This window comes from Melanerpes formicivorus, unplaced genomic scaffold (assembly GCF_026170545.1).
Source record: "Melanerpes formicivorus ecotype bairdi unplaced genomic scaffold, bMelFor1.0.p_v2 SCAF_37, whole genome shotgun sequence".
NCBI classification, from domain to species: domain Eukaryota; kingdom Metazoa; phylum Chordata; class Aves; order Piciformes; family Picidae; genus Melanerpes; species Melanerpes formicivorus.
Genome location: NW_027142389.1, coordinates 1961677 through 1987770, shown reverse-complemented (window position 1 = coordinate 1987770; position 26094 = coordinate 1961677). Strand labels below are relative to the sequence as shown.

The 26094-nt window shown below is 51.1% G+C and overlaps 1 protein-coding gene across 1 annotated transcript; it reads left to right on the top strand.

The window, feature by feature from the left end:
* The first annotated feature begins 1879 nt into the window (after positions 1-1879).
* Positions 1880-26086, top strand: LAS1L (LAS1 like ribosome biogenesis factor). The gene is made up of 13 exons (XM_068157461.1): positions 1880-2124; positions 2933-3058; positions 3236-3305; positions 3541-3622; positions 5279-5473; positions 6093-6139; positions 7459-7568; positions 8876-8961; positions 10712-10927; positions 12911-13046; positions 14555-14934; positions 16054-16195; positions 23512-26086. Exons 1-13 carry the CDS (start codon positions 1880-1882, stop codon positions 23600-23602), a joined length of 1926 nt encoding a protein of 641 aa, XP_068013562.1. The 3' UTR covers positions 23603-26086.
* Positions 26087-26094: the final 8 nt, after the last annotated feature.

Here is a 26094-nt window from a genome sequence, read left to right as displayed (position 1 = left end):
AATCTGTGCTCGTTCAGTCCTTGCTCCCTTCCATCTCTGTAACAGACACCAAACTCTTTGCATCTCTCTCTCCACAGAGAAAAGAATGAACAACACTCCTTCCAATTTCATTTCTGAGGTTCTGGGAGCAGGTGATCTGCTCAAGTTTGATGGATCCTATCTGTCCCACAGCACTGCACTATCTGGCTTTTACAACCTTTGCACTGCAGCTGGTTTCTGGAACCCAGAAATACTCTGGCAAGCAAAATGACACATGGTGTTCCTGTGCTCTGAATGAGGCCCTTTGATTGCAGTAAACAGCTTGTCCTTTCAGAACATTTTTTAAGCAGATGAAAAGTGCAGCTCCATTTCCAGAGAACAGGGCCCTCTTCCAAGTTTTCTCCCTGCCTTGTATCTTCTGAGAATTCACTTTCCCTGCATGAGGCACCGCAGGAGTTTGGCAACCAACGTCAGATCTGTTCCCTGCACTGCTTTTGAGTAAGGAAACTCGTTTCAATGTGGCCTAGAGTTAATAAAAACACTAAAGAACAAGATGGGCTTCGTGGGGGAGGCAGTGGGAGGGGATTGGAGCCGGAATGAACCCAGGGGCATTTTGCAAGGGTGGTGCTTTAACAGAACTCGTTCAGCATTTCTCTTCTGCAATCTTGTGAGGTGTTTTGTACAAGATAGACGTTTCAGAAGTTTTTCCTGCTCACTCCTTTGCAGATGCACATGGTCTCCACGGTGCATTCAGGCACACTTGTGCAAGTCTAAATGAAGGTGGGCTTTGTTAACTGTGTTTGTGCTAGCACACAAGAGGAGCTTTAGCTTTCCAGTGTCAAGCATTTCTTCACAGAACATTCACACAAAAAAAGCCAGTGAGGATGATTAAGTTTTGTGAGTGAAACCTCACATTGGAATAGTGAACAAAACAAAACAAAAACCCCAACCAAAATAAAACCAACAAAACTCCAAACAGAACGAAACCAAAACCAAACCCACAAACAAACAAACAAAAAACCCAAATAAACAAACACTTTAATGTATCCTAAATCCTTGAGGAAAGACCAAGCTACCCTTTAGGTGCTGGAGATGGCAGCAGAAACAACAGGCTTAGCTTTCCTGCTAGCACAATCAGTGTAAGCTGCTTCTATAGACTGCCACCTCCTATGGACTTCCACCTCCAGTGCTCTCTCCTCATCCCACATTTCAGTTCTACAGCCCCTCTGACCTCTAACACAAATGTATTCCTGGGATTACACCGGCAGTGAAAAGAGAAAACCAAGGTGCTTTACAGCCTGGATCCTTTATTGACTCAGCCCATTGCAAAACTCTGTAAAATGCTGCATCTGGAAGGTAGAGCAGGTAAGTCTTCTGCAGGCGCGGATACATACAGCCAAGCCTGGCAGGTCAGGGATGCTGAGCCCATCCATGTGTGTTAGCACAGGGGAGACCGCGGCAGCCCCATCTTCTCCACGGCGTCGACCTCACCACGACCACGGAGGTACAGCCCCATGCCCTCCCTTACGCAATGGCCTCCGCCTCCTGCCGCGGAACTGTGCTCCACATCCCGACAAGTCCAACACCACGTCCTGAAGTCCCCTGGCCACCCATCCTCACCCCGCACGCCCGACCCCAGGCGCATCTCCCCGTCCCGCGGCTCCCCGCGACTGCACGAAGCGGGGCACGTCCTGCACCGGGCTCAGCACAGCCCGGGCGCCCCTCGGCCTCCATCCATTGCAGGAAGCCCCCGAACACTGGGGACCCCTCGGGCGAGCCCCAAACCCCCCAAGAAGCGCCCAGCACCCCCGCAGCCGCCCCGCAGCACGCCCCGGAAGCGGCCGCTTGACGCTCCGCCCCGGGGCGGGCAGCGGAAGACGCGGGGGGGGGGTGTCGCGGCATGGCGGACGGCGGCGGTATGGCGAGGGGCAGCGCGGCGGGGCGCGGCACGGCCGGGCGCACCGGGCCGGCCTTGCGCCGCGGGCGGCGGGGGTCGTCCCCGGCCCGCAAGCGGCCCAGGCCGCTGCGGACTGTGGTGGCGTGGCGGGGCAGGGCAGAGTGGGACCAGGTGATGGTGGGGCTGTACTGCGGGGACAGCCGCCTGCAGCAGGAAGCGCTGGACCGCGTCTCGGCCTGGAAGAGCCGGTACGTGCCGCACGCCGCGGGCAGCGACTCCTCTCTGGCCGTCCAGGCTGCCGTCTCTGTTCACTCCGCTCCGGCTGTTCGCTGCCTTGGGCCTGCAGGGCGCCCGGGACCTGGTAACGCAGCTCCCCGCTGCGGCTCCGCGGCCGGCGTTGCGTGTGTGCCGATCGCCGGTGCTGCCGGGCGAGCAGCTGCCTCTTGCAGGGTCCCTTTCTGCAGCGGGCTTCGGGTCTGCAGAGTATGCCCGAAACAGGCTGGCACCAGGGCAGGCAGAAGCCGTGCGTGCTCCCAGCTCCCCAGGCTGCTTTCTCAAGGCGGAGCGCTGCCGTGAGCATACCCAGGGTCCCCAGACTACCTTTTCCTGTTTGTGTTGCCCCTGCTGTATCCATACACAAGGCCATGGCGTCTTATAAGGCTTTTGGATGATAGGTTGGACACGATGATCTCAAAGGTCTCTTCCAACCTGCTCTATTCCTATTCTATTCTATTCCTATTCTATTCTATTCTATTCTATTCTATTCTATTCTATTCTATTCTATTCTATTCTATTCTATTCCTATTCTCTATATTCCACATGTCCTTTGCACATCAGTAAGTACCCATTTAACATATGATTAGGAGTAGCCATGTAATCATTCTGTCCCAAATGAAAGCCTTCTTGATAGAGCCTTTACTGCTCTCTTTTTGCATGGTTTCTCAGGCTGTATGGTACCACAGAGCACAAAAAGCAGCTTTGGTTGGTTGGTTGTTTTTTTTTTCATGGGGAGTGGGTTCCTGTGAGACTGATCACCTGTTTTTCCTTCCTCTGCAGGTATGGTCCCAAAATGCCTCTGGCAGTGGATTGCACCACTGAACTGATTCGTTGCAAGGTCCTAGATTCCTCTGGCAAACTGAAGTCTCATGAGCTCATCCTCTCTTATGGGCTGGCTCTTGTAAGGTAGGGCTCTGAGGGTCTGTGTGCTGAGAGAGAAAGATGTTGGTGGGCAGCAGCGTTGGGCTGTCTCGATTCCACTTGGCATCTCTGGGAGCACACTTGGGGGGGGGTTGTCTCAGAGCTGCCAAGTTTCTCTTCAGCTCCTGATGGGTGTTTATCCTTCCTGTAATCTGCATGCAGGTTTGTCAACTTGATCACAGAAAGGAAGCAGAAAATGGTCAGCATTCCTCTGCGACAGTTAGCCAAAGAGGTAAATGTTCCCTTAGACTTAGCTGATACCTTCTGTGCATCCAGAGAGCGTCTGCATTGTCTGTCAACAGCTCTGGGTGAGCGGAGTGGAAGTGGGAAGCAGGGGGAGTGCAGTGCAGGAGTGAGCTGGAGCAGGCTATTCCTGCCCGGGTAGAGGCTCTCTGCAGCCTTGTGGGGCTGCAGACAGTTGTGGTGTGATGGGAGCTGTGGGGTAATGGCTGTGGCTGTTCTTCCAGGTGGACATCCCCATCTGGGTGGTGGATCTCCGTCACGAGCTGACCCACGGGAAGCTGCCGCCGCTGGCCCTGTGCCGTAAGGGTGAGTGCTGCCAGCGGGCGTTTGGGGTGGCTGTGCTCGTGCCACAGGCCCTGAGGGGAACCACTCTCTGTTTTGGGGCACTGCAGGGTGGGCAAGTGGACTAGTCCTGGCAAGGAGAATTGTGGTGTGAGACACCAGGAAGCTTGGCTGATGCCCACTGGAGGTAGCTGAACTGTGTGCAGTGGTTCCAGGCTTGGTGCATCACAGGGCAGGCGTTCAGGAGCTTTCTCTTTCCCCTGAAAAAATACAGGGAAGTGTAGTTTGTCCCTCCTGCTGCTTTACAGCACAGGGAGTGCATGTCAGGGAAGGAGGTAATGCTTTTCCTGGTTTAGAGAAACCTCAGAGTCTGAGAAACCTCATGTAGAGAGAAATGCAGACAGGTACTGCAAGGCTGAGTGAATGACCAGCTCATGGTGTTTGAAGGAATTCCAGACTAAGCACTGAGGAGCCAGTTAAATAACCTTCAGCAGGCTCCTGAAGTTGAAGTAGGTAGTGAAACAGCAGTGCAACAGTGAGCTCATGGATGGTTGGTGTAGTCTCTGTAGAAAAAAGAAAAAGCAGTGCAGTTGTTACAGATACTGTGTTGACCATGCTGAGACTAGAGAGCTGGCTGATTTTTCTCATCAGAACACTGCTGACACTTAGTTTCTGCTTAAACTAGGGTCAGAGTGGCTGGAGACTGGCCAGGCAGAAAGGGAACTGGGGGTGCTGGTTGAGAGCAGCTGAACATGAGCCAGCAGTGTGCCCAGGTAGCCAAGAAGGCCAATGGCATCCTGGCCTGGATCAGGAGCAGTGTGGCCAGCAGGAGCAGGGAGGTCATTCTGCCCCTGTGCTCAGCACTGGTTAGGCCACACCTTGAGTCCTGTGTCCAGTTCTGGGCCCCTCGGTTCAGGAAAGATGTTGAGGTGCTGGAAGGTGTCCAGAGAAGGGCAACAAAGCTGGGGAGGGGTTTGGAGCACAGCCCTGTGAGGAGAGGCTGAGGGAGCTGGGGTTGCATAGCCTGGAGAAGAGGAGGCTCAGAGGAGACCTTCTTGCTGTCTGCAACTACCTGAAGGGAGGTTGTAGCCAGGTGGGGGTTGGTCTCTTCTCCCAGGCAACCAGCACCAGAACAAGAGGACACAGTCTCAAGCTGTGCCAGGGGAGGTTTAGGCTGGATGTTAGGAAGAAGTTCTTCCCAGAAAGAGAGATTGACCATTGGAATGTGCTGCCCAGGGAGGTGGTGGAGTCACCATCACTGGAGGTGCTTAGGAAGAGCCTGGATGAGGCACTTGGTGCCATGGTTTAGTTGATTAGATGGTGTTGGGTGATAGGTTGGACTTGATGATCTCAAAGGTCTTTTCCAACCTGGTTAATTCTATTCTATTCTATTCTATTCTAACTTGAGCAAGCTGTAGTGCTGCAGAGATGTCCAATCTTTCTCTGTTGCTGCCAAAAAGCCAGTGAGTGAGGCCTGACGTACGGAGTTGTGGATGGGGTTTCTTTGGTTGTGTTTCTTAAACACTTGTTCCCATTCTCATTAATGGAGTTGAATGGGGTCTGGAGGTTCAACAGCATGTCTTGTCACAGTGCAAGACAGCAGTGTGCCCCCTATTTGATTTCATTCTGAAGACCAAAGGAAAGCTCTCTGAGAAGAGAATGTTTTGTGCTCTGCCGTAGGTTGTGATGTTGTGCTGGACTGGCTACGCAAGACGTATTGGAGCCGTCAGCTGGGGAATAACTTCTGTGAAGAAAGTGAGGATGAGGATGAAGAGGAGCAGCAAGGGATGGAAGCAAATGCAGAGTTGGACAGTGATGCATGGGAGATGCCAAACCCACAGCATGAGGACTGTGAGAAACACAAGGAGTTCCATGGTAAGCGTCCCTACAACAATGGCAGATACAAGGAGACCTAACAGTGGCCTTCCAGTATCTGAAGGGGCCTACAGGAAAGCTGGGGAGGGACTTTTGAGGGTGTCAGGGAGGGATAGGACTGGGGGGGGATGGAAAAAAAATAGAAATGGGTAGATTCAGATTGGATTCCCCATGAAGGTGGTGAGAGCCTGGCACAGGTTGCCCAGGGAGGTGGTGGAAGCCTCCTGCCTGGAGGTGTTTGCAGCCAGGCTGGATGTGGCTGTGAGCAACCTGCTGTAGTGTGAGGTGTCCCTGCCCATGGCAGGGGGGTTGGAACTGTGTGATACTTGAAGTTCCTTCCAACCCTGACAATTCTATGATTAGATGTGTCCCAAGCTAGAGAAAGCTGTTGGAAAGTGTCATCTTCTAGCCCTGACAATCCTTCAGCATAGGTTTTGGGGTTGGTCTTTGGGCCACGGTGGATTCACAGAACCACAGAATGTATCACTTTGTTTGAGAAGCTTCCTTGAGTCTACCTTCAGCAGAAGTAAGCAGCTTGTCCAGATTAAAAATCTCCTAAATTCCCCTTCTACAGTTGATACATTCCCTGATGAAATGATTTATTTCTGTTTATTCCTAGAGAAAGTCAGAGATGTGCTGATATCCTACAAGAATGAGCAGTTTCGGGTAAGCACAGTCTGATCCTGCCCCTTTGGATTCTCCTCCTTTCCTGCTTGGGGCCTGAAGTCTTGCCATCCTTGCCCCATCTGAAGGACTGGTGCTTTTGGCCAGATGCCTGAGTGCCAGTGGGACTAAGTTGCCAGGAATTTATTTCATACAACTGCAGGAATCAGAGAGTCAATAAGGTTGGAAAAGACCTCAAGGATCATCAAGTCCAACCTGTCACCCAACACCTCATGGCTACTAAACCATGGCACCAAGTGTCACATACAGTCCCCTCTTGACCACCTCCAGGGATGGTGACTCCACCACCTCCCTGGGCAGCACATTGCAATGGCTAACAACTCTCTCTGTGAAGAACTTTCTCCTCACCTCCAGCTTAAACCTCCCCTGGCACAGCTTGAGACTGTGTCCTCTTGTTCTGGTGCTGGTTGCCTGGGAGAAGAGACCAACCCCCACCTGGCTACAGCCTCCCTTCAGGGAGTTGTAGAGAGCAAGAAGGTCTCCCCTGAGCCTCCAGGCTAAACAACCCCAGCTCCCTCAGCCTCTCCTCACAGGGCTGTGCTTGAGGTCTCTCCCCAGCCTCACTGCCCTACTCAGGATACACTCAAGTGTCTCAGTGTCCTTCTTAAACTGAGGGGCCCAGAACTGGACACAGTACTCAAGGTGTAGCCTAACCAGTGCTGAGTACAGGGATCCCCTTTTGTTCTCCCTTTCTTGCCACTTGGGAAGGTTCTGGGCATAACAGAAGGTGTGCCTTGCTTTGCTGGACAGACTCAGGTAAGGTGTATATCAAACCAAAAAAACCACTAGCTTTGGAGGAGTGCTAACCTCCAAAAGCCTCTCTTCCATTCTTGGTACAACCTGCTGGCCTGTTTTGTGTAGTGCTCCTACTCATCAGATGCTTTCAGCTGCCTGGAGGGCTGTGTTGATTTGACATTTTGACCTACGTGGCTGGCAAAACCTTATCCTGAGGAGGCAAAACCTTACCCTGAGGAGGCAACCACATCCCCACCCCTCCTGTGGAGTTAATAATTCAGAATGAGTCTGTCCTGGTTTGTGCTGAAGCCAGGGAGGGGAAGGTTTAGAACCAGGAGGAGGACTCTGACACCTCGGTGCTGCTGCCTTTTTCCTCCAGGCCTTTTCCACGTGTGGCGTGACTTAGATTAATTCTTAACATCCCCCCAGGAAGGGCAACTTCTGTGAGCTTTTTTGAAGTGCCATTGATGAAGTGCCTGTGGCATTTCCAGCTGTTTGTAGCAGTGCCTTTCTCTTCACCACTGGAGCATGTTTGCTGTTAATGTTTGGAGCTCTCCTTCCCTCAGGCTATGCAGGCTGCTCAGGCTCTTCCCAAGTCTCGAGAAGCGTGGTCTGATTCCTCTTCAGAAGTAGACTGGATTCTGGCTCAGATCAAAGACCTGATGCAAGAGAACAGGTACAGCTCTGATAAAGAACTGGGGTGAGAGGTACAGTGCAGAGCTGGGCCTGTAGACCTGCTGCACTGCCTTTTTGCTGATTAAATAGAGCAAGCAGGTGGTTGATATCCTGAGCATCTCTGAGGGCCAAGTTGTTCATCCACATTGGATAATGTTTCCTGTGTCTACAACCTCCAGGGTGTTGTTCCTGACTGAGCTGTGCTGGCCCCAAGGCATGTCAGCATCTTTGGTGTTTTCAGAAGCCCTCCCAACAATTTTGTGGGGACTGATTTCACAGTAACCTTTGGAATGCCTCTAAACTGCAGGGCAATACTTGGCCTCTTCTGTGCTTTCTGGGTGTTTTTCCTCATGGTTCTAAAGGATGCCCCTAAGCAAATACTGAGAGCAGCATACTGGGGGGAGCCTCTGCAGGCCTGCTTTGTTGTGGGCAAGTAACCAGGAGTTACTGGTTACTGGGCAAGCAACCAGGAGTTTGCTTTCCTGCAATCAGCCTGGCACCTCTGAAACAGTTCAAGGAGTTTGAGTTCAAGTGTGGCTGGAAGCTGCCTCAGTGCAGTGCTGTAGGGTGCTGTCACCAGAATGTGGCAGCCTTTTTTTGCATTGCTGTTTCCAACAGGAAACTCTGGTGTGGCAGGTGTAGAGAAGACTTGTAAAGTAACCATTCCACCCCCAGCACCACCTCTAGCTTGGGAGGAATCTGCACAGTTGTTGTGTTCCGTTAAACACCTTCTGTTAGTCCAAAAGTGCCTTTCTGAGCATCTTTCCTGCTGAAAAGCTGTTATTGGGGATGAGCAGTTGAGATGCTTCAGTGCTACTGCAGTGTGTAGGCTTCTGTCCTTATGTTTTGCTAAGTGATATTCATAGATTCATGGAATGGTTTGGGTTTGATCACCAAGATCATCTAGTTCCAACCCCCCCTGCCATGGGCTGCTGGATCACCTTCCACCAGCCCAGGTTGCTCAAGGCCTCATCCAGCCTGGCCTTGAGCACCTCCATGGAGGGGGCATCCTCCCTGGGCAACCTGCTCTGTGCTTTTGAAATACTAAGCTATTTGCCTCCTCAAGTTGCAATATTTCCTCCCAGGTTCTCATTCTGTCCCCCTTGGCACAGCTGCACGTTCCCTTCAAGTCTAGTGGGATATGTCCAGCCCAAATCTGGCACAGGACTTAAGTGTCTTGCACCAAGCTGCATCACCTCCTTAGCATTCCAGCCCTATGGCTCTCAAACCTGTTTCAGCACTGGTGCAAGCAGTGTTTTGGTGCTTGGAGGGGGAGGTGGCATTAATCAAACTCTCTGGTTGCTCTAGGGAGGCAGTGGCTGAGGTTCTTCTCTATGATGGCTTTCTCATCCCCAAGATGGAGTGTCTGGAGATGCTAAACATCAAGCATGAAGGTTAGTGTTCTGGGCAGCACTGGAGTGAAAAGTGCATAGCTAAGTGTTGTGGCCAAGTCTGTTGGTTTGGGGTTTTATCCTCTCATTACATTGAAATCTGTCATTCTCTGCACACTTTTGATAGATCTAAGGTCTTAAACACTGCTTGCCCTGTTTTGCAGGCCTCTTTATGGCCATGCTTAGCAATGGCTTTATGCATGCATCTCTTGCCATGAGAACTCTCCAGCACCGAATGCTGCCTGCCCAAAATGTCCTTCAAAGCTTCCATCTCCTGCCCTTACCTGCAGCAGTTAATTGATTTAATGAACTCCCACCAGTTCCTTTTCTACACTGAAGGTTAGAAGCAAATCTAAATGCTTGGGGGTTTTTGTTCACCAGCTGCATCTTAGTTCCATGCTGCTAACTGTGTGTGTGGAGTTGCATGGATTATCTGCAAGAGGCCTCTAGAGACAAAGAAAATCCCTGATTTGGCTGCTTCCCTGGCACTGCTTGGAAACACCAACCAGAGGACTTTCCAGGAAAGAGCCTTAGATGTCTGTGATTGTATCAGAGCAGTAAAAACTTAGGAGCTTTTTGGTTCTGTGTTGCTCTGCTCAGTGTTTCTTCTCTTGCAGTGTGTTTCTAGACAGAGCAGCTTTTCATCACAGGTTGGACTTGATGATCTCTGAGGTCTTTTCCAACCTTCCTGATTCTATGATTCTAAGATTCCTTGCTCCTCAGCAAGCAGAATACTCTATTCTAAATGAGATGAAACTGGAAAGAGATTAGCAACCCCAGTAGATTTTTCCTGTGGTTTACTGCATGATTAGGTCAGGCATTGTAGTTTGTGCTTTCATTGAGTGTTAATTATCAGTTGGCTGCTTGTTTTACTTCCCTAGCATAGGCTCAGGGAGGATCCCAGAAAACACCCTAAAGCCAGTGAGCTCAGAATAAAATCACAGAATGGTTTGGGCTGGAAGGGACCTCCAAAGGTTATCCAGTCCAACCCCTCTGCACTCAGCAGGGACATCCTCCACTAGAGCAGGTTGCTCAGAGCCTTGTCCAGCCTAACCTTGGGTATCTCCAGGGATGAGGCCTCAACTATCTCCCTGGGCAACCTGTTGTAGTGTTCCACCACCCTCATGGTGCAGAGCTTGTTCCTAATATCCAATCTAATTCAGAATAAAGGGACACAGTCTCAAGCTGTGCCAGGGGAAGTTTAGGCTGGAGGTGAGGAGAAAGTTCTTCACTGAGAGAGTCATTAGTCATTGGAATGTGCTGCCCAGGGAGGTGTTGGAGTCACCGTCCCTGGAAGTGTTCAAGAGGGGATTGGACGTGGCACTTGGTGCCATGGTCTAGTCATGAGGTCTGTGGTGACAGGTTGGACTCGATGATCTTTGAGGTCTCTTCCAACCTTAGTTATACTGTGATACTGTAAATCTCCTCTTACCTCATCTCAAGCCATTGCCCCTTGGCCTATCACTAAAATCCAAGCTGAAATCCTTTAATCTGTAGCAAGTGTCACACTTCTCACAGAATCAATAATGTTGGAAGGGACCTCAAAGACCATCAAGTCCAACCTGTCACCTAACACCTCATGCCTACTGAACCATGGCACCAAGTGCCACATCCAGTCCCATTCTGAACACCTCCAGGGATGGTGACTCCACCACCTCCCTGGGCAGCACATTCCAAAGGCCAACAGCTCTCTACTTCACCAAACACCGCAGAGCAGTGACGTTCAGCTTCTCTTTCTCCCTTCTCCTTGCAGCAAATAAAGACATGTGGCACTTCAGAATTCCTGAGGCTTTCTACTACTTCTGGCAGCCTTTGCTCTCAGGCCTCCTTTCCCGGGGCTTTACCCAGATCCTGCTGGAGAGGATGTTCCTGGAGCTGAAGGAATGTTCTGACTTCTCCAAGCTCCGCCCGCAGTTCTTGATCGACTGGATTGCTGAGATGCTGGCTGCCGCTGCCAAAGCAAATGCTGGTGAGGGTGTCTGGAGCCTCTCTCTGTGAAAGTGTTGTCTTCTGTGCTGCTGGGGAAGCTGGGAGAGCGGTGTGACCTTTAGATGGGAAGTACAAATCACCTCATTATTAACAGTTGTAGAATCCTAGAATGGTTTGGGTTGGAAGGGACCTCCTGAGGTCATCCAGTCCAACCCCCTGCAGTCAGCAGGGGCGTCCTCCACTGGAGCAGGTTGCTCAGAGCCTGACCTTGAATAGCTCCAGGGCCTCAACTACCTCCCTGGACAACCTGTTCCAGTGTTCCACCACCCTCATGGTGCAGAACTTGTGCCTAACTTCCAATCTTCTCTCATTTCAAGCCATTGCTCCTTGTCCTCTCACTGCAGGCCTTTGCAAACAGTCCCTCTGCAGCCTGCTTGTAGTCCTTTCAGGTACTGGCAGGCTGCTATTGGGTCTCCCTGGAGTCTTCTCTCCCCAGGCTGATCAAGCCCAGCTCCTTCAGCCTGTCCTCACAGCAGAGGTGTGAATGTGGAATGTTTGGCCATGTGAATGTGAAGCCTTTACTGTTGCATTTCTCCCACTTCCCAGCCTGCTGGCTGTGTCAGGCATTTCTTAGCAGAAAACTGGGAGAGGTTTTGGCAGCTTTGCTGTAGCCTACTTAAGACAGGAAACCCCCTGAAGGATCAGGCCCTTAAAGAGCTGTTCTTTCCAGATAACTAGTGCCTGTAGGAAATAACAGCAGGTAACAGTTAAAGATGTTCCATGCAACCTGTGATGAGCTCCTTGTGCCCAGGTCCTTCCTCACTGAAGTCTTGCCTTTAGCACAGGATTTTTTGGGCCTTCCAAACTTGCACAAGAGTAATAAGTACCTCTTTTATTTCTGTTGCTGACTCCTTGGAACTGCTTAAATTGACAGGCTGGATCTTTCCCCTCCAGAGAGAGGTGCACAGAAGAGCTTTAATTATTCAAAGCCTGTCACAGGAATTCTGTTAACAAGGCTGTTTCACTGCAGTAGAGCATATCCCTGAGGAGGCTTCCAGCTGGTTAATTTTGCCTCCTCTTCTGTTCTCTCCCAGTCTGGGTCAGTCTGCACTAAGATTTTGCCAGTATCTGTGGCAGCCACGGGTTGATGGTTGATGCTTTCAGTCATCCCTGATGGCAGTCGCTGCCAGATGTGAAGTCTCCTCATGAATGAGCTCTCCAGAATGATCTCCAGTCCCAGGAGCAGAGTACTGCATTTAAGAATAGAATAGAATAGAATAGAGGAGAGGAGAGGAGAACAGAGGAGAGGAGAATGGAGGAGGAGAGGAGAACAGAGAAGAGGAGAATGGAGGAGGAGAGGAGAATGGAGGAGGAGAGGAGAGGAGAATGGAGGAGGAGAGGAGAACGAGAGGAGAGGAGAATGGAGGAGGAGAGGAGAGGAGAATGGAGGAGGAGAGGAGAGGAGAATGGGGGAGGAGAGGAGAGGAGAATGGAGGAGGAGAGGAGAGGAGAATGGAGGAGGAGAGGAGAGGAGAATGGAGGAGGAGAGGAGAATGGAGGAGGAGAGGAGAATGGAGGAGGAGAGGAGAGGAGAATAGAATAGACCAGACCAGACCAGGTTGGAAGAGACCTTCAAGATCATCGTGTCCAACCCATCAACCAATCCAACCCACCTAAACAACTAACCCATGGCACCAAGCACCCCATCAAGCCTCCAATTATCTGAGACAATGCTGTGCAGACACATCCTGTGGCTTTCTTGTCTGGAGTGGTGTGCACAGAAGCATCCTGAGGATGTCTGCCCCTCCCTGTGGTCACACCTTGTGGAGTTAAGCTGTCTGTCAGTGCATTGGCAAGTCCCCTGGGACAGCCTTGATGTATTTGGTCAGTAGAGCTGGTCCTGTGCTGGGGTTGGATTGCCAGCTTTTTTGGGATGAGTGTCCCAGTGAAAATGCAAAGTGATGAAGGGCACAGTTTGATGATTTTTTGGGGGTGTTTGACTGTTTTGTGATGTTCATTGAAGGGAAGAAGAAACAACAATGCAACAAGCAGCTGACGGGGAAGGAGCTGTTTCTCCACAGAGTTCCTCTGCAGTGGCTCAGACTGACTGAGAACTGCTTGGAAGCTCCCTGCTGGGCAACTCCACACCTTCTGCAGATGTAAGTGTCATTGTGTGACCTAGGTGAGGGGCAGCAAACAGTGGTCTTGTAGCAGCTTTGGCCAGTTCCCTTGTGATGAATTGAATTGCATTGCATTGAATTGCATTGAATTGAATTGAATTGAATTGGTTGGAAAAGACCTTTGAGATCATCGAGTCCAACCTATCACCCAACACCATCTGATCAACTAAACCATGGCACCAAGCACCCCAGCCAGTCTCTTCCTAAACACCTCCAGTGATGGTGACTCCACCACCTCCCTGGGCAGCACATCCCAATGGCCAATCTCTCTTTCTATGAAGAACTTCTTCCTAACATCCAGCCTAAACCTCCCCTGGCACAGCTTGAGACTGTGTCCTCTTGTTCTGTTGGTGGGTGCCTGGGAGAAGAGACCAACCCCTACCTGGCTATGATCTCCCTTCAGGTAGTTGTAGAGAGCAAGAAGGTCTCCCCTGAGCCTCCTCTTCTCCAGGCTAAGCAACCCCAGCTCCCTCAGCCTCTCCTCACAGGGCTGTGCTCCAGACCCCTCCCCAGCTTTGCTGCCCTTCTCTGGACACCTTCCAGCAACTCAACATCTTTCCTAAACTGAGGGCCCCAGAACTGGACACAGGACTCAAGGTGTGGCCTAACCAGTGCTGAGTCCAGGGCAGAATGACCTCCTTGCTCCTGCTGGCCACACTATTCCTAATGCAGGCCAGGATGCCATTGGCCCTCTTGGCCACCTGGGCACACTGCTGGCTCAGCAGTGTTGCTTTCCCTTCCTTTGCACCTAGTAGAGATGGTGGCAGGTGCACAGAAAGCTTTGCTTGTTGCTGCTCACCTGCTTGTGGCTTCCACAAGGAAGAAGGAGGAGAATTCAAAATGATTGCACCTTCAGAATGAAAGTGCAGATTGTCTGGGGAGATACACTCAAGGTGTGGCCTGTACTCAGCACTGGTCAGACCACACCTTGAGTCCTGTGTCCAGTTCTGGGACCCTCAGTTTAGGAAAGATGTTGAGGCACTGGAACATGTCCAGAGAAAGTCAACAAAACTGGTGAGGGGCCTGGAGCACAAACCCTGTGAGGAGAGGCTGAGGGAGCTGGGGTTGCTTAACCTGGAGAAGAGGAGGCTCAGGGGAGACCTCATTGCTGTCTGCAACTACCTGAAGGGAGGTTGTAGCCAGGTGGGGGTTGGTCTCTTCTCCCAGGCAACCAGCACCAGAACAAGAGGACACAGTCTCAAGCTGCAGCCTGCTCAGAAGTGACCTGATAGCAGAGATGTGACTGCTTAAAGAGGTGATAAGTTTTCCACATGCCAGCAGCGAGTCAGGAATTCACTGAGAGTCTCCCACATCCTTAATTCTAATCAGGGAGAGGGAGTGTTCCAACTTCCACCCATCAGGGAGTAACCAGGAGATACGTGGGCAAGCTGGCCTCAGGAAGCACAAAAGGCTGCTCAGATGGCTTAGAGCTTCACCTGGAGTGTTGTTTGCTTTTAAGACTTCTGCATTGCCCTTTCCCTCCCTAGGATCCTCACCACCACGACACCTCCCCTGTCACGTTCTTCACAGAAGAAACTCCTCTACCTCACTTCGGTTTACACAGAAGGAGTTGGCCCTGTGTCCAGCCCAGGCACCTCTTCAGATGGCAGTGAACAGCCAATTTACACTATAGAGAACTTGCAGTGGAGGGCCAGGCAGGACAATCAGGTTAAAACTCAGGGGCAGACTGTAGAGCAACAAGAAGATGTGCTGGAGAGAGATGACGGCGTAGAAGAGGTGGAGGAAAAGGAGGAAGAGATGGTGACTGAAGCAAATCCTTTGGAAGGACTTGCCCATTCTGGCAACATGGTGGCCATTGCTGAGAAAAGAGCAGCGCTGCAGGGGTCTCCCTGGCAGATCAGTGCAGGTACAAAATGCCTTTGTAAGACTTAGTCTCTGTCACTGGCAAGTGTTGATTGAAATGCAGAGGCAGATCAACCCCCTAGCCCTGGCTGGAATGAAAGTGTGCTTCAGGATCATCTAAATGCCAAATCACTGAAGACTGGGGGTTCCAGTCTTCTGTTTAAGTCCAGGAGTCATCTCTCTTAAACCCTTCAAACCTTGGGAGTACTTTTTCCAGGAGCATTTGTTACTGCTTCATTCAGTTAGTTATTTATAGGTCAGGCTTTCCCAAACTGCTTAAAATCATGGAGTTGGATTAGAAGGGACCTGCAAAGCTCATCCAGTCCAATCCCCCTGCACTCAGCAGGGACATCCTCCACTGGAGCAGGTTGCTCAGAGCCTGACCTTGAATAGCTCCAGGGCCTCAACTACCTCCCTGGACAACCTGTTCCAGTGTTCCACCACCCTCATGGTGCAGAACTTGTGCCTAACTTCCAATCTTCTCTCTTTTCAAACCATTGCTCCTTGTCCTGTCCCTGCAGGCCTTTGCAAACAGTCCCTCTGCTGCCTCCTTGTAGCCCCCTTCAGGTACTGGTAGGCTGCTGTTAGGTCTGCCTGGAGCCTTCTCCAGGCTGAACACCCCCAGCTCCCTCAGCCTGTCCTCGCAGCAGAGGTGTTCCAGCTCCCTGCTCGTTTTTGTGTCCCTCCTCTGGGCCTGCTCCCTCAGGTCCATGTCCTTCCTGTGCTGAGGGCTGCAGAGCTGGACACAGTGCTGCAGGTGAGGTCTCACCAGAGCAGAGCAAAGTGGCAGAATCACCTCTCTCAATCTGCTGGCCATGGATTGTCTCACAGAGGTTTTGAAGAGCTGCACTGTGTCAGTTACAGGGTGCTACCTGACTTCAGGGGTCTCCCTGTTGTCTCTCATACCTCGGTGACTTCTTTGGGAAGAGAGAGTAAAGCTGGGAACAGGACTGAGTTGGAGCTGGGCTTCAGGCTGAGTTGGGCTGGCTGCCTGAGACTGGTCATTTTTGCTGACTGGCTGAGTTGCATGAGATGGTGTTTGTGGGCTTGAGGGGGGGATCTTGGGTTTTGAAAGTCTCTCTGGGGCTCTCTGACTTGTTGTCCATGTGCTGCTCTTTCCCAGAGGATGTACGATGGAAAGACTTTCCCCTTGGGAAGCTCCCGGGTCAGACGGATGACCCCGACGGCCTCCTGCTGGACAATTACTCCATCATGTCCTTGCTTGACCAGCCAGTGAGAGATGAGTGGAAGACTCCCAATGCAAAGTGAGTAATGGCATGGGCAGGATCTTGCCACTGAGCCATGTGCCTTGTACTGCATGCTGGGAAGAATTAAGGGTTAGATTTCCTTTTGTGTCTGTTTGACTGAATCACAGAATCAATCAGGTTGGAAAAGACCTCAAGGGTCATCACGTCCAACCTGTCACCCAACACCTCATGACTGCTAAACCATGGCACCTCCAATCCCCTCTTGAACACCTGCAGGGATGGTGACTCCACCACCTCCCTGGGCAGCACATTCCAACAGCTAACAACTCTCTCTGTGAAGAACTTTCTCCTCACCTCCAGCTTAAACCTCCCCTGGCACAGCTTGAGACTGTGTCCTCTTGTTCTGGTGCTGGTTGCCTGGGAGAAGAGACCAACCCCCTCCTGGCTACAACCTTCCTTCAGGTAGTTGTAGAGAGTAATAAGGCCTCTCCTGAGCCTCCTCTTCTCCAGGCTAAGCAACCCCAGCTCCCTCAGCCTCTCCTCACAGGGCTGTGCTCCAGACCCCTCCGCAGCCCCAGACCTTTGCAGTGCTGGTGTAACACTTTGCTCCCCAGGCTGCTGACAGCTCTCAGTGTTGTCTGATGCTGGCAGTAAGACACAGTCTGCTGATCCCTCAGCATTGGTAGTCTGGCAGTGCAGGAGTTACAAAACAAACTACTGAGAGCTGGTGCAGAATTTGCCTGGTGAGACACTGGGATGAATAGCTTGAATAGGAAGAGCTGTGGCCTTGCAATGAAAGCACTCAGTACTAGGAGCCTTGGAAGTCCTTCAGCCTCCCCCAGCATCAGTTTTCCTAGACTAGCTCATCTTGTATGGCAAGGAGGAGTCACTGTAAAACACTGTGCTTTGCTGAATCACACTGAAGTGCATTGGTGGGAAAGCCTCTGAAGAGGAGGAGAGAAAGCAGCCTCAGGAAGTGGTTGGTTGCAGATGACTTGTGCCACACCTGAGGAAGGAATTGGCTGCACATAACTGGGCTGGTGAATATGCTGAGAGTTTCACACCAGGGGATGCAGATTTGTCTCTTTACTGCATGCTTGAAACAGGGACAGCAGTAACCTTCCCCAGTAAGGTCTGTGCCCTCTGGTTAACCCAGCATCAGACAAACTCTTCTCACCTTCCCCTACCAGAACAAGAAACTCCTCCTGCTTGCTTGTGCTGCCTTGGTCTGGCTGTGCTTGTGTTCCTGATGGCTGCAGTCAGGCAGCAGTGTTGCTACCTGTATTGCTGAGACAATTCACCAGGGTCACAGGAAGCTACTTCACAAAGCTCTAGCAGTCAGTCATCCTTCAAAGCTGACAGAGCAGACTCCACACCTACCTCTGCATTTGTCTCCTTCATCTTTTCCTGTCATCAAGTCTGAGAGCTGCTGTTTGGAACTGCTGCTGTTCTCATTCCCTTCTGGGAATGTACTTCAGCTTTGTACTCCTTGGGTCTCTTGCAGGGTCTGGAAGTTAAATGCAGTGGTGTCATTTGCCATCAAAACTGGATTTCCATGGCATCCTTTGGGGAAGCCACTTTATCATCTTACCATCTTCCCTCCTCCTGTTCTTTCTAGAAGAAACCACTGCAAGGATCCTGAGATTCTGCTGTTAGCAGCTGGGAAGTTATTGGCACAGGCTCAGCAGATGTGAGGACTCAGCTGCTGCCAGCTGGGGCTCTGATCCTCAGCCACAGCATGTTAGTGTGGCTGAGGGACCTGTTCAGAGCTGCAGCTGGTAATTTAAGCTGCAGACCTGACCTCAGATCTGCACAGGTTGCCATGGAACTGATGGCAGTACTGTGTGAAGCTGTAGTTAGATCCCCTTTGCCACTAAATGAAGCTCCCATGCCACTGAAGGAAGGGGTGAGCCTGTTTGCACAGGGTCATTATTTCACACTTTGAAGTCAAAGGAGCTATGCTATGAACTGTCAGATCACTTTTCCATCACATACACAGTGGGAGATGGCTTTGTGTGCATTTTAATCCAAGGAAGCCTCCAGAGTGTAGGTGTGACCAGGAGAACTGGAATGGACAGACACTTGAGCCTGAAGCCTAAGCAACCCCAGCTCCCTCAGCCTCTCCTCACAGGGCTTGAGGGCACATAAGGGTATTAGGTAAGTTTTGGGGAGGTAAAACCCCTTAGGATCCCTGCAAGTCCATTCAGTGTCCAAAATGGGCAAGCTTTCTGGTTTCCCAAACCCTGGTTGCTTGAGCATGCTTCAGGGGTGAAGCATCACAGTGCCACCAGCATGGCAGCTGGAATCCTGACTGGCTGTGGAGCTGCTGGGAGGTTCTGGCAGAGACAGGTACTGAAAGGATCTTCAGAAGAAACTCCAAGCACAAAACCAACCCCCCCACATCAACAAGAGCATCTAACCACAGGGCTGACCTTTGCCTCAGCAAGTGTCTGATTCACAAGCTGCTGGCAGGGGGGAGGGTAGCTGGGAACACAGTTCCTCTGTGCTTCTCTTCTGCTGGCTTTTGCACCTGCTTTGGAGCATAGCTGGAGACAGGCAGCTCAGACCTTTGATCTCAGCTCAAGTTCCTCTGGGGAATGTTCCCTAGGTTTTGCTCTCCAGGAGTTCTTTGTGATTCTGTTGCTGGCAACCAATTAGCATAGGTGAGCCCTGCTTCTGGATGTATGGAAAGAAGCAGCAAGTCACACAGAAGAGCCATGGCTATGGGGCAGTGCTAGGTGATAGAATCAGTAAGGATGGAAAAGACCTCTAAGCTCATTGAGTCCAACCATTGGCCACAAAACCACGTCCTGAAGCACCACATCCACAGGCTTCTTGAACACCTCCAGGCATGCTGACTCCACCATCTTCCTGGCCAGCCTGTTCCAGCACCTCCCCACTCCCTCAGCAAAGAAATTTTTCCCCATGTCTAACCTAAACCTCCCCTGGCACAACTTAAACCCATTTCCTAGCCCTAGTTTCTTGGGAGAAGAGGCCAACACCAGCCTCACTACAGCCTCCTTTCAGGTAGTTGGAGGTCCACCTGTTTGTCCTCAGAAGAGCAAACCTGTTTCTGTAGGGTAGAAGGAACTCTGTGAGGCAGATGAAGATTTCCAGGAGGTTCTTGGTCTCCAGGCTCAGCTGAGCTACACAAATTTCCAGTCATTGCTCTCTACCATACTTGTGTCAATGCAGTGGGAAGTGTTGCTGAAGATCCTTAGCAGAGGCAAGAAGCAGCCTGCTCTGTGCCACAGCTCTTGCCTGCACACTTGACTGTGGCTCCTACCTTGACTTGGAGAGCAAGCTGCCAGCAACCAGAGCAGAAATGTCTGCCAAGGCACACAGCTCCTCTGTTCCTGGCAGAGGCAAAGCTCAGTTGCATTAGGAACTCTTGCTCACATGTGCCAAAACCTCCTGATCTCCACAAGTGGACAGCTGGAGGGACCTGGTTTTCCCCAGCTTTTGGGGGTTTTGTGATGTTGCTATGGAATTAGCCCTCAGTGAAAGCAGCACAAGCTGCTTTAGGAGCCTTGCTTTAGAGAGAGGGAAAGCCTGAGTCACCAGTAACCACTTCTGCTACAAGGACAGGCTGAGGGAGCTGGGGTTGTTCAGCCTGCAGAAGAGAAGGCTCCAAGGAGACCTAATAGCAGCCTGCCAGTACCTGAAGGGGGCTACAGGAAGGCTGCAGAGGGACTGTTTGCAAAGTGATAGGACAAGGGGCAGTGGTTTGAAATGAGAGGAGATTGAGATTGGATGTTAGGAACAAGTTCTGCACCATGAGAGTGCTGGAACACAGCAACAGGTTGTCCAGGGATGTAGTTGAGGCCTCATCCCTGGAGATACCCAAGGTCAGGCTGGACAAGGCTCTGAGCAAGCTGCTCTAGTGGAGAATGTCCCTGCTGAGTGCAAGGGGCTTGAAGCAGATGACCTTTGGAGGTCCCTTCCAACCCAACCCATTCTGTGGTAAGCATCCTGCAGGTGAGGTTGGGGCTATTGCTCACTTTTTACCTACAATACTCTGTTCTTATCCTATGCCATGGAGATAAGAGGGGAAAGGACATGCAGGATGTGGCTGAATTCCTGAGGCAGTCACCTCAGAGCTGGTTCCTGCTGCAGTGCAGTGCCACATGATGATGTTACAGAAGCAAAATGAGTCCCCACTAACTGCTGCATTGCAGACCTGCACGGGGTTCTGTGTAGCACAGAATCACTTCCACTTCTTGAGCTCTTACTGCAGAGAAAACCAGACCCATTCACACAGCAGGTGCATAAACCATCACCTGGGTTAGCCCTGAGTTCAGCCACTGCTGGGGAGGAAGGTGCTAGCAGCTAAGCCAAGCAGAGCAGAAGTGTGCTGGGAAAGTAGCATCCTGGAAACTGAAAACAGCAAAGGTCATACTCCGTTTCTGCTCTCTCTCCACTTCTCATGCTGCCTCCACAACACTCTTCTGCAAAGAGTGCTGCATGATGCCTTTTTGAAGGTGAACTCATTTCAGCAAGGTGGCCTGGCCATGGAGGTTGTTAATTAGTTGCTCCTAGGAAGTGGGAAGTTGTCTGGAAACCTGCTTCCATCAGAATTTGCTGCAGGTACTGGAAGGCTGCTGTTAGGTCTCCCTGGAGCTTTCTCTTCTCTCTTCTGGCAGCAATTAGTGCTAAGCTTGGGATTTTTTTTGCCTTTGGAAAAGGCTTTTCCCCTTCCTGAGGGGAGAGAGAGGTTCCTGGATTTATTAGGAAGTGACAGGAATCCAGGAAGATACCAGGGGAATGTGGAGGCAGCCTGAGGGTGAAGTGGAGATGACTTTCTCTTGCAGAGTGGGTTGGGATGAGCAGGTGAAGTGGCCACCCCAGCCCAGCCTGTGTGTCTGCAGCTCAACTTGGTTATCTGCACACATTCCAGGGCTGGGACAGGTTTTGCTTGTTTCTTAGCATAGATACTTTCTGATACCCAACTGCCCAAGACTCTTTGCCTTGTGGCTTCCAGCAGCATCCACAACTGTTTGGTTCAAACCAAGGAAAGGACATTTAGCTGAGGACACCTAATGAATGGATGCCATGAATGCATTTGATTCCAGCAGGTTTGCCCCACAGACAGGCATGCTCTTGCCACAGCAAGCAGGGTGGAAGAGAAGCAAAATAGTGCCACAAGAGCTGGATCCACCCAGCCCCAGTGAGTTCTGAGGCTGTCCTCCACTCTCACATAGTTAGCTGTCTTTGCAGCTGTCTTGTTGGGGAAAAAGCCCTGGTGGCAGGCAAGTGTCTGGAGGACCAGGTAGCACTGGCTGTGGAAAAGGAGCTTTCCGCCTTCAATCCCAAGGGATCCAGGAGCATGATTTTGCTTGGCCATGCTCTAGCTTCATCCCTCCTGAAGAGGGGCTGTGATGAGCTTGCTCTTGGCAACCTTCATCCAGTAAAGGCAAGGAATGATGTCACTGTCTGTCCCCTGAGCCCCTGGCCTGGGAATGACAGCAGGTCTGTGAAGTCATGAATGATGAGGAGCAGGGGAGGAAAAACTCCCCCACCAGCAGGCTGAGTTCAGGACAGCTTCCAACAGCCTGGGGAAGAGCTGTGGGTTGTTACAGGGGGGTGAGAGCTGTGATGATTCTGTGCTGGCTTTGTTTGCAAGGCCTCTGGCAGTGTTTCCTCTGAACAGGGAGGGTCTGAGAGGTGTTTTGACCTTAGAGGAGAAGGGATCTGTCTCTGAGGAGCCCTGAGCAGCAGCCTCTGCTATGTAACCAATTACTCCAGCACTGAACATCTGGCAGAGGCACTGAGCTCTGGGTGTATAGCTTGAAGTAAAGCTTTCCAAACACCTCAGCCTTGTTTGCAGGAATTGTTTTCTCTCGTCAGAGGTTTGGTTTGACATGAGACATAAGTTCCTGTGATGCCTTGGAAGAATCCTGCAGTTCCTTCCTCCCTGGCCCTAAAAGGTTGTGTTCTTTGGTGAGTTTTGTGGTCCATGTGTCATGTCAGTGTTCGGCATTGCTGTGGCAACCACTGAAGCTCTGACTAGCTGCTGCCAGCCTCAGGCAGAGGTTCTGGGGGTTGTGATAAGGACCTGAGCTTTTTGTTTGCTGCCAGTGTCAGTTTTACCTGACAGCAAGGGGCAAATTTGGACACTTGGGACCATTTGCAGAGTTCTCTGAGGGTGCTGTTGCTGACTTGCAGTTGCTGTAGGGATCACAGTGACAGTTCAAAAATGGGAGTGATCATTTGGTGGCCATGGGTGACTGGGGTCTGTTGTCCTGAGGAGGAGATGCATAAGCAGGTAGGTGAGAGGAGTGCTTAAGGTGTGCTGAAGGGTTTAGAGAGTGAGGAGGCAGGGGTTGTGCTTTTGTCCTGGAGGAAGCTGGGTTGTGGCTGGGAGTGCATGAGCATATGCTTGGGCTTAAGGGACATGGAAGGTGAAAAACATTCATAAGACACCGTGAGCAACCTTCCAGCACCTAAAGGGGGCTGCAAGAAGGCTGCAGAGGGACTGTTTCCAGAGGCCTGCAGTGATAGGAGGAGGGGCAAGGGTTTGAAATGAGGGGAGATTTAGATTGGATGTTAGGAACCAGCTCTGCACCATGAGGGTGCTGGTACACTGCAACAGGTTGCCCAGGGAGGTAGTTGAGGCCCCAGCCCTGGAGCTATTCAAGGTTAGGCTGGACAAGGCTCTGAGCAACCTGCTGACTGCAGTGGAGGATGTCCCTGCTGACTGCAGGGGGGTTGGACTGGATGAGCTTTGGAGATCTCTTCCAACCCAAACCACTCTGTGGTTGTCCCTTTCTCTCTCCTCAGTGTCAGATACCATGTTTGAGGTGGGTCTTGCAAAGGTTGGTTTTACTGACAGAATTGAGCTTCCACCTTCATCACTCTAGTAACACAAATGAAGCTGAGGAACCCTTGCCTGGCCTGCACCACTTACATTCCTCACAGAGCGAGACTCTGGGGAGAGGAAGGGTTCTGTATGTTCTCCAGCTGCTCTTTGTGTTTGGCAGTGCCTTCTGGCTGCAAACACACAATCAAACCTGCCTGTCCTCCTCTGCTGTGTCAGCAAGTCATGTCAGTGGCTCCCTGGGATCTGCTGCCCTAACCAGGCAGCTTTTGCCCTGGGAAGGGTTTTTACGCCTGGCTCAGCGAGCCACCTTCTGAAACCAGACACTGCTCAGCCTGCTGTGGGTGTCACCAAGCAGCTTCCTTTTAAAGCCCCTGTCAGTGCACTGCTTTCTGGGGCTCCTTGGCAAAGGGCTTTGCAGCAGCTGAAAATGAGAAGTGACGTTTTGATTTGGAAACAAAACTCATTGGGCTTTAGAAGCGCTCCCGGAGTTCCCTCGGTGCTTGTGAGCTGAAGCAGCTCAGGCTTATGTGCTTTGTTTCTCTCTCTCTCCCAGCTCTGCAGAACTGAGTGTTCCCGTGGCAGGAGGATTGTTGTGGACCCAGAATGACTTCCATAAAATAAAATCTGGCCTTCAGCTCTTCTGAGGCAGCAGAGTGCCCTGTTGGCTTTCAGCACTGCCCAGGACAAGAGGTCTGGAAGCAGAGGCGATGGGGAAGCAGCCACTCCAAGATAATTCTTTTTCTATGAAGATTTACTCATTTTTCATGGAGATTTTCTTTTTAACCCATGTAAAATAGGTATTTTATAAAGGTGGTGTGTTTGAAGGTCCAGGTATAGTGACCACTCTCCTGTTTAACTGCTCCCACCAACTTTTAGCTCCAGCTGATGTTGGCCAAACATGGAGCGCTATGGAATCCCGTGGTGTTCCTTAGTTTTTCCCCTGGCTAATAAATAGACCTCACTGAAGGCAAACCTTCTGTCTGGACCTTGGTTTTCCTCTTTCACTCAACTATTCTGGAAAGTGCCCTCTGGCCCCTCTGCTCCTGGTTAGCCAGGCTGCTGAGCCCTTCCTCTTTCTGTGCCATTAATATTGTGCTGTGTGAGTTTGCCTCATTTTTCCCAATCTAGGCCAGGGCAGTCCTGGATATCAATCCAGCCTGGGGGTGATGAGAGTGAGAGCAGTCCTGCAGAAAAGGACTCAGGGTGCTGGTGGATGAGAAGCTGGAAATGAGCCAACTGTGCACTTACAGCACAAGCAGCCAATGGCAGCCTAGGCTGCATCAAAAGGAGCCTGGCCAGCAGGCTGACAAAGTGATTCTGCCACTTCACTCTGGTCAGACCTCACCTGCAGTACTGCACCCAGCCCTGGAGCCCTCAACACAGGAAGGACATGGACCTGATGGAGCAGGTCCAGAGAAGGGCCACAAAAATGATCAGGGGGCTGGAACACCTCTGGTACTAGGACAGGCTGAGGGAGCTGGGGGTGTTCAGCCCAGAGAAAAGAAGGCTCCAGCCAGACCTAATAGCAGCCTGCCAGTACCTGAAGGGGGCTAGAAGAAGGCTGCAGAGGGATTGTTTGCAAAGGCCTGCAGTGATAGCACGAAAGGCAATGGTTTGAAATGAGATGAGATTGGATGTTAGGAACAAGTTCTGCACCATGAGAGGGGTGGAACACTGGAACAGGTTGCCCAGGAAGGTAGTTGAGGCCTCATCCCTGGAACTATTCAAGGTTAGGCAGAAGGCGGCTCTGAACAGCCTGCTCTAGTGGAGGATGTCCCTGCTGCCTGCAGGGGGGTTGGACTGGATGACCTTTGGAGGGCCCTTCCAAGCCAAACCATTCTATGATTAATTCAGAGGAGGAACAATGTTGTAGCTGCTTTGCCAAGTCCCTGGGGACCGACAGCGTTGGTGTGAGTAATCCACAATAAATAATGCACAGCTAATGCTGGATGACTTCAAAAGCAAGCCCCCACTTACTGCATTTGGTACTGCTGAGGTCTGGCAGTGCAAACACAGCAAACGGTTCAAAAAGGAAAGGGTCGTGCTGGAAGAAGTTTTCTTGGTCAAATTGGTTCTCAACGTGCTGAGGACTTGGCATTGTTGTGCGTGGGGACAGAAAAGCAGCACTGATGTGTTCCTAAATGACTCGATTGTAACTTTGCCTTGGGCATGACTCCCTCACTGTGAGTTAATCTCTCCATAGAGAATTTTTACTGTCTGAAAAAAATGTCAACGGGAAGCTTTGGGAAGGACTGGAGACAGAAGCAGGGACTGTAAGGAGTAAATGATGCAAAGGAAGTGCTGAGTAAGTTAAGGCCTGGGCCCGCTGCTGTTGTGGCCTGTTGCCCCTTTTGGCTTTTCCTGCTTTTTTCTTTTCTCTGTTAAGTAATTGGGAAGAGAAGTGGAACCTTGCTAGGATGAAGACTTAAAGAGCCAGGAAGAAGTTCCTACTCTGTTTTCTCATTCCCAAAGGCAGCCACTCTTAGGAGGGACTTAGCTTTACACAGAAGTTGCAGTTTTGGGTTGCAGTGAGAGCCGAGCATCCTGTGGAAGTTGATGTGTAGTTGCTCTGGGGAGTGCTTGAGATGTAAACTAAACACAAGGACCTGGAATCAGGGAAAAGCAACTCTGTCATACAGGTATTGGATTGGTTTGGTGCAGTCTTCTGACTCACCTGGTTCCTGGCCAGGTGGTGCTTAACGGTGAGACATTCAGGCAGATCCCAACAGAGATGCTCTTTGTATTCCACTTTCCTTTCCTTAGCTTTACTCCTCCTCCTCCCCCCAACAAGTTAAAGCAAAGGCAATGACAGGCATCCTATCCCCTTCCCCACCGCAGGGGGCAAACGATGAAGGGTTGGAGTAGCAAAAGAAAATGTGTGCAGTGCAGAGGACCTCACTAGTACTCTCCCCTCCCCTTTTTAAAGGAAAGTCAAACCTCTTCCCTGTTCCTTCCCAGCTTTAAGCCCAGACTGAGCATCATGCATGATTTCAGAACCTGAGGGGCTTCAGGAAATCAGCCCCAAGTTATCAAGTAATGATTTGGACAGACCACAGCAGAGACCTGGGACAAAGCAGCTTTTATGGAGCTCTTGCCTACAGACAAGTTACCAAATAAAAAGCTGGAAACAAAACAC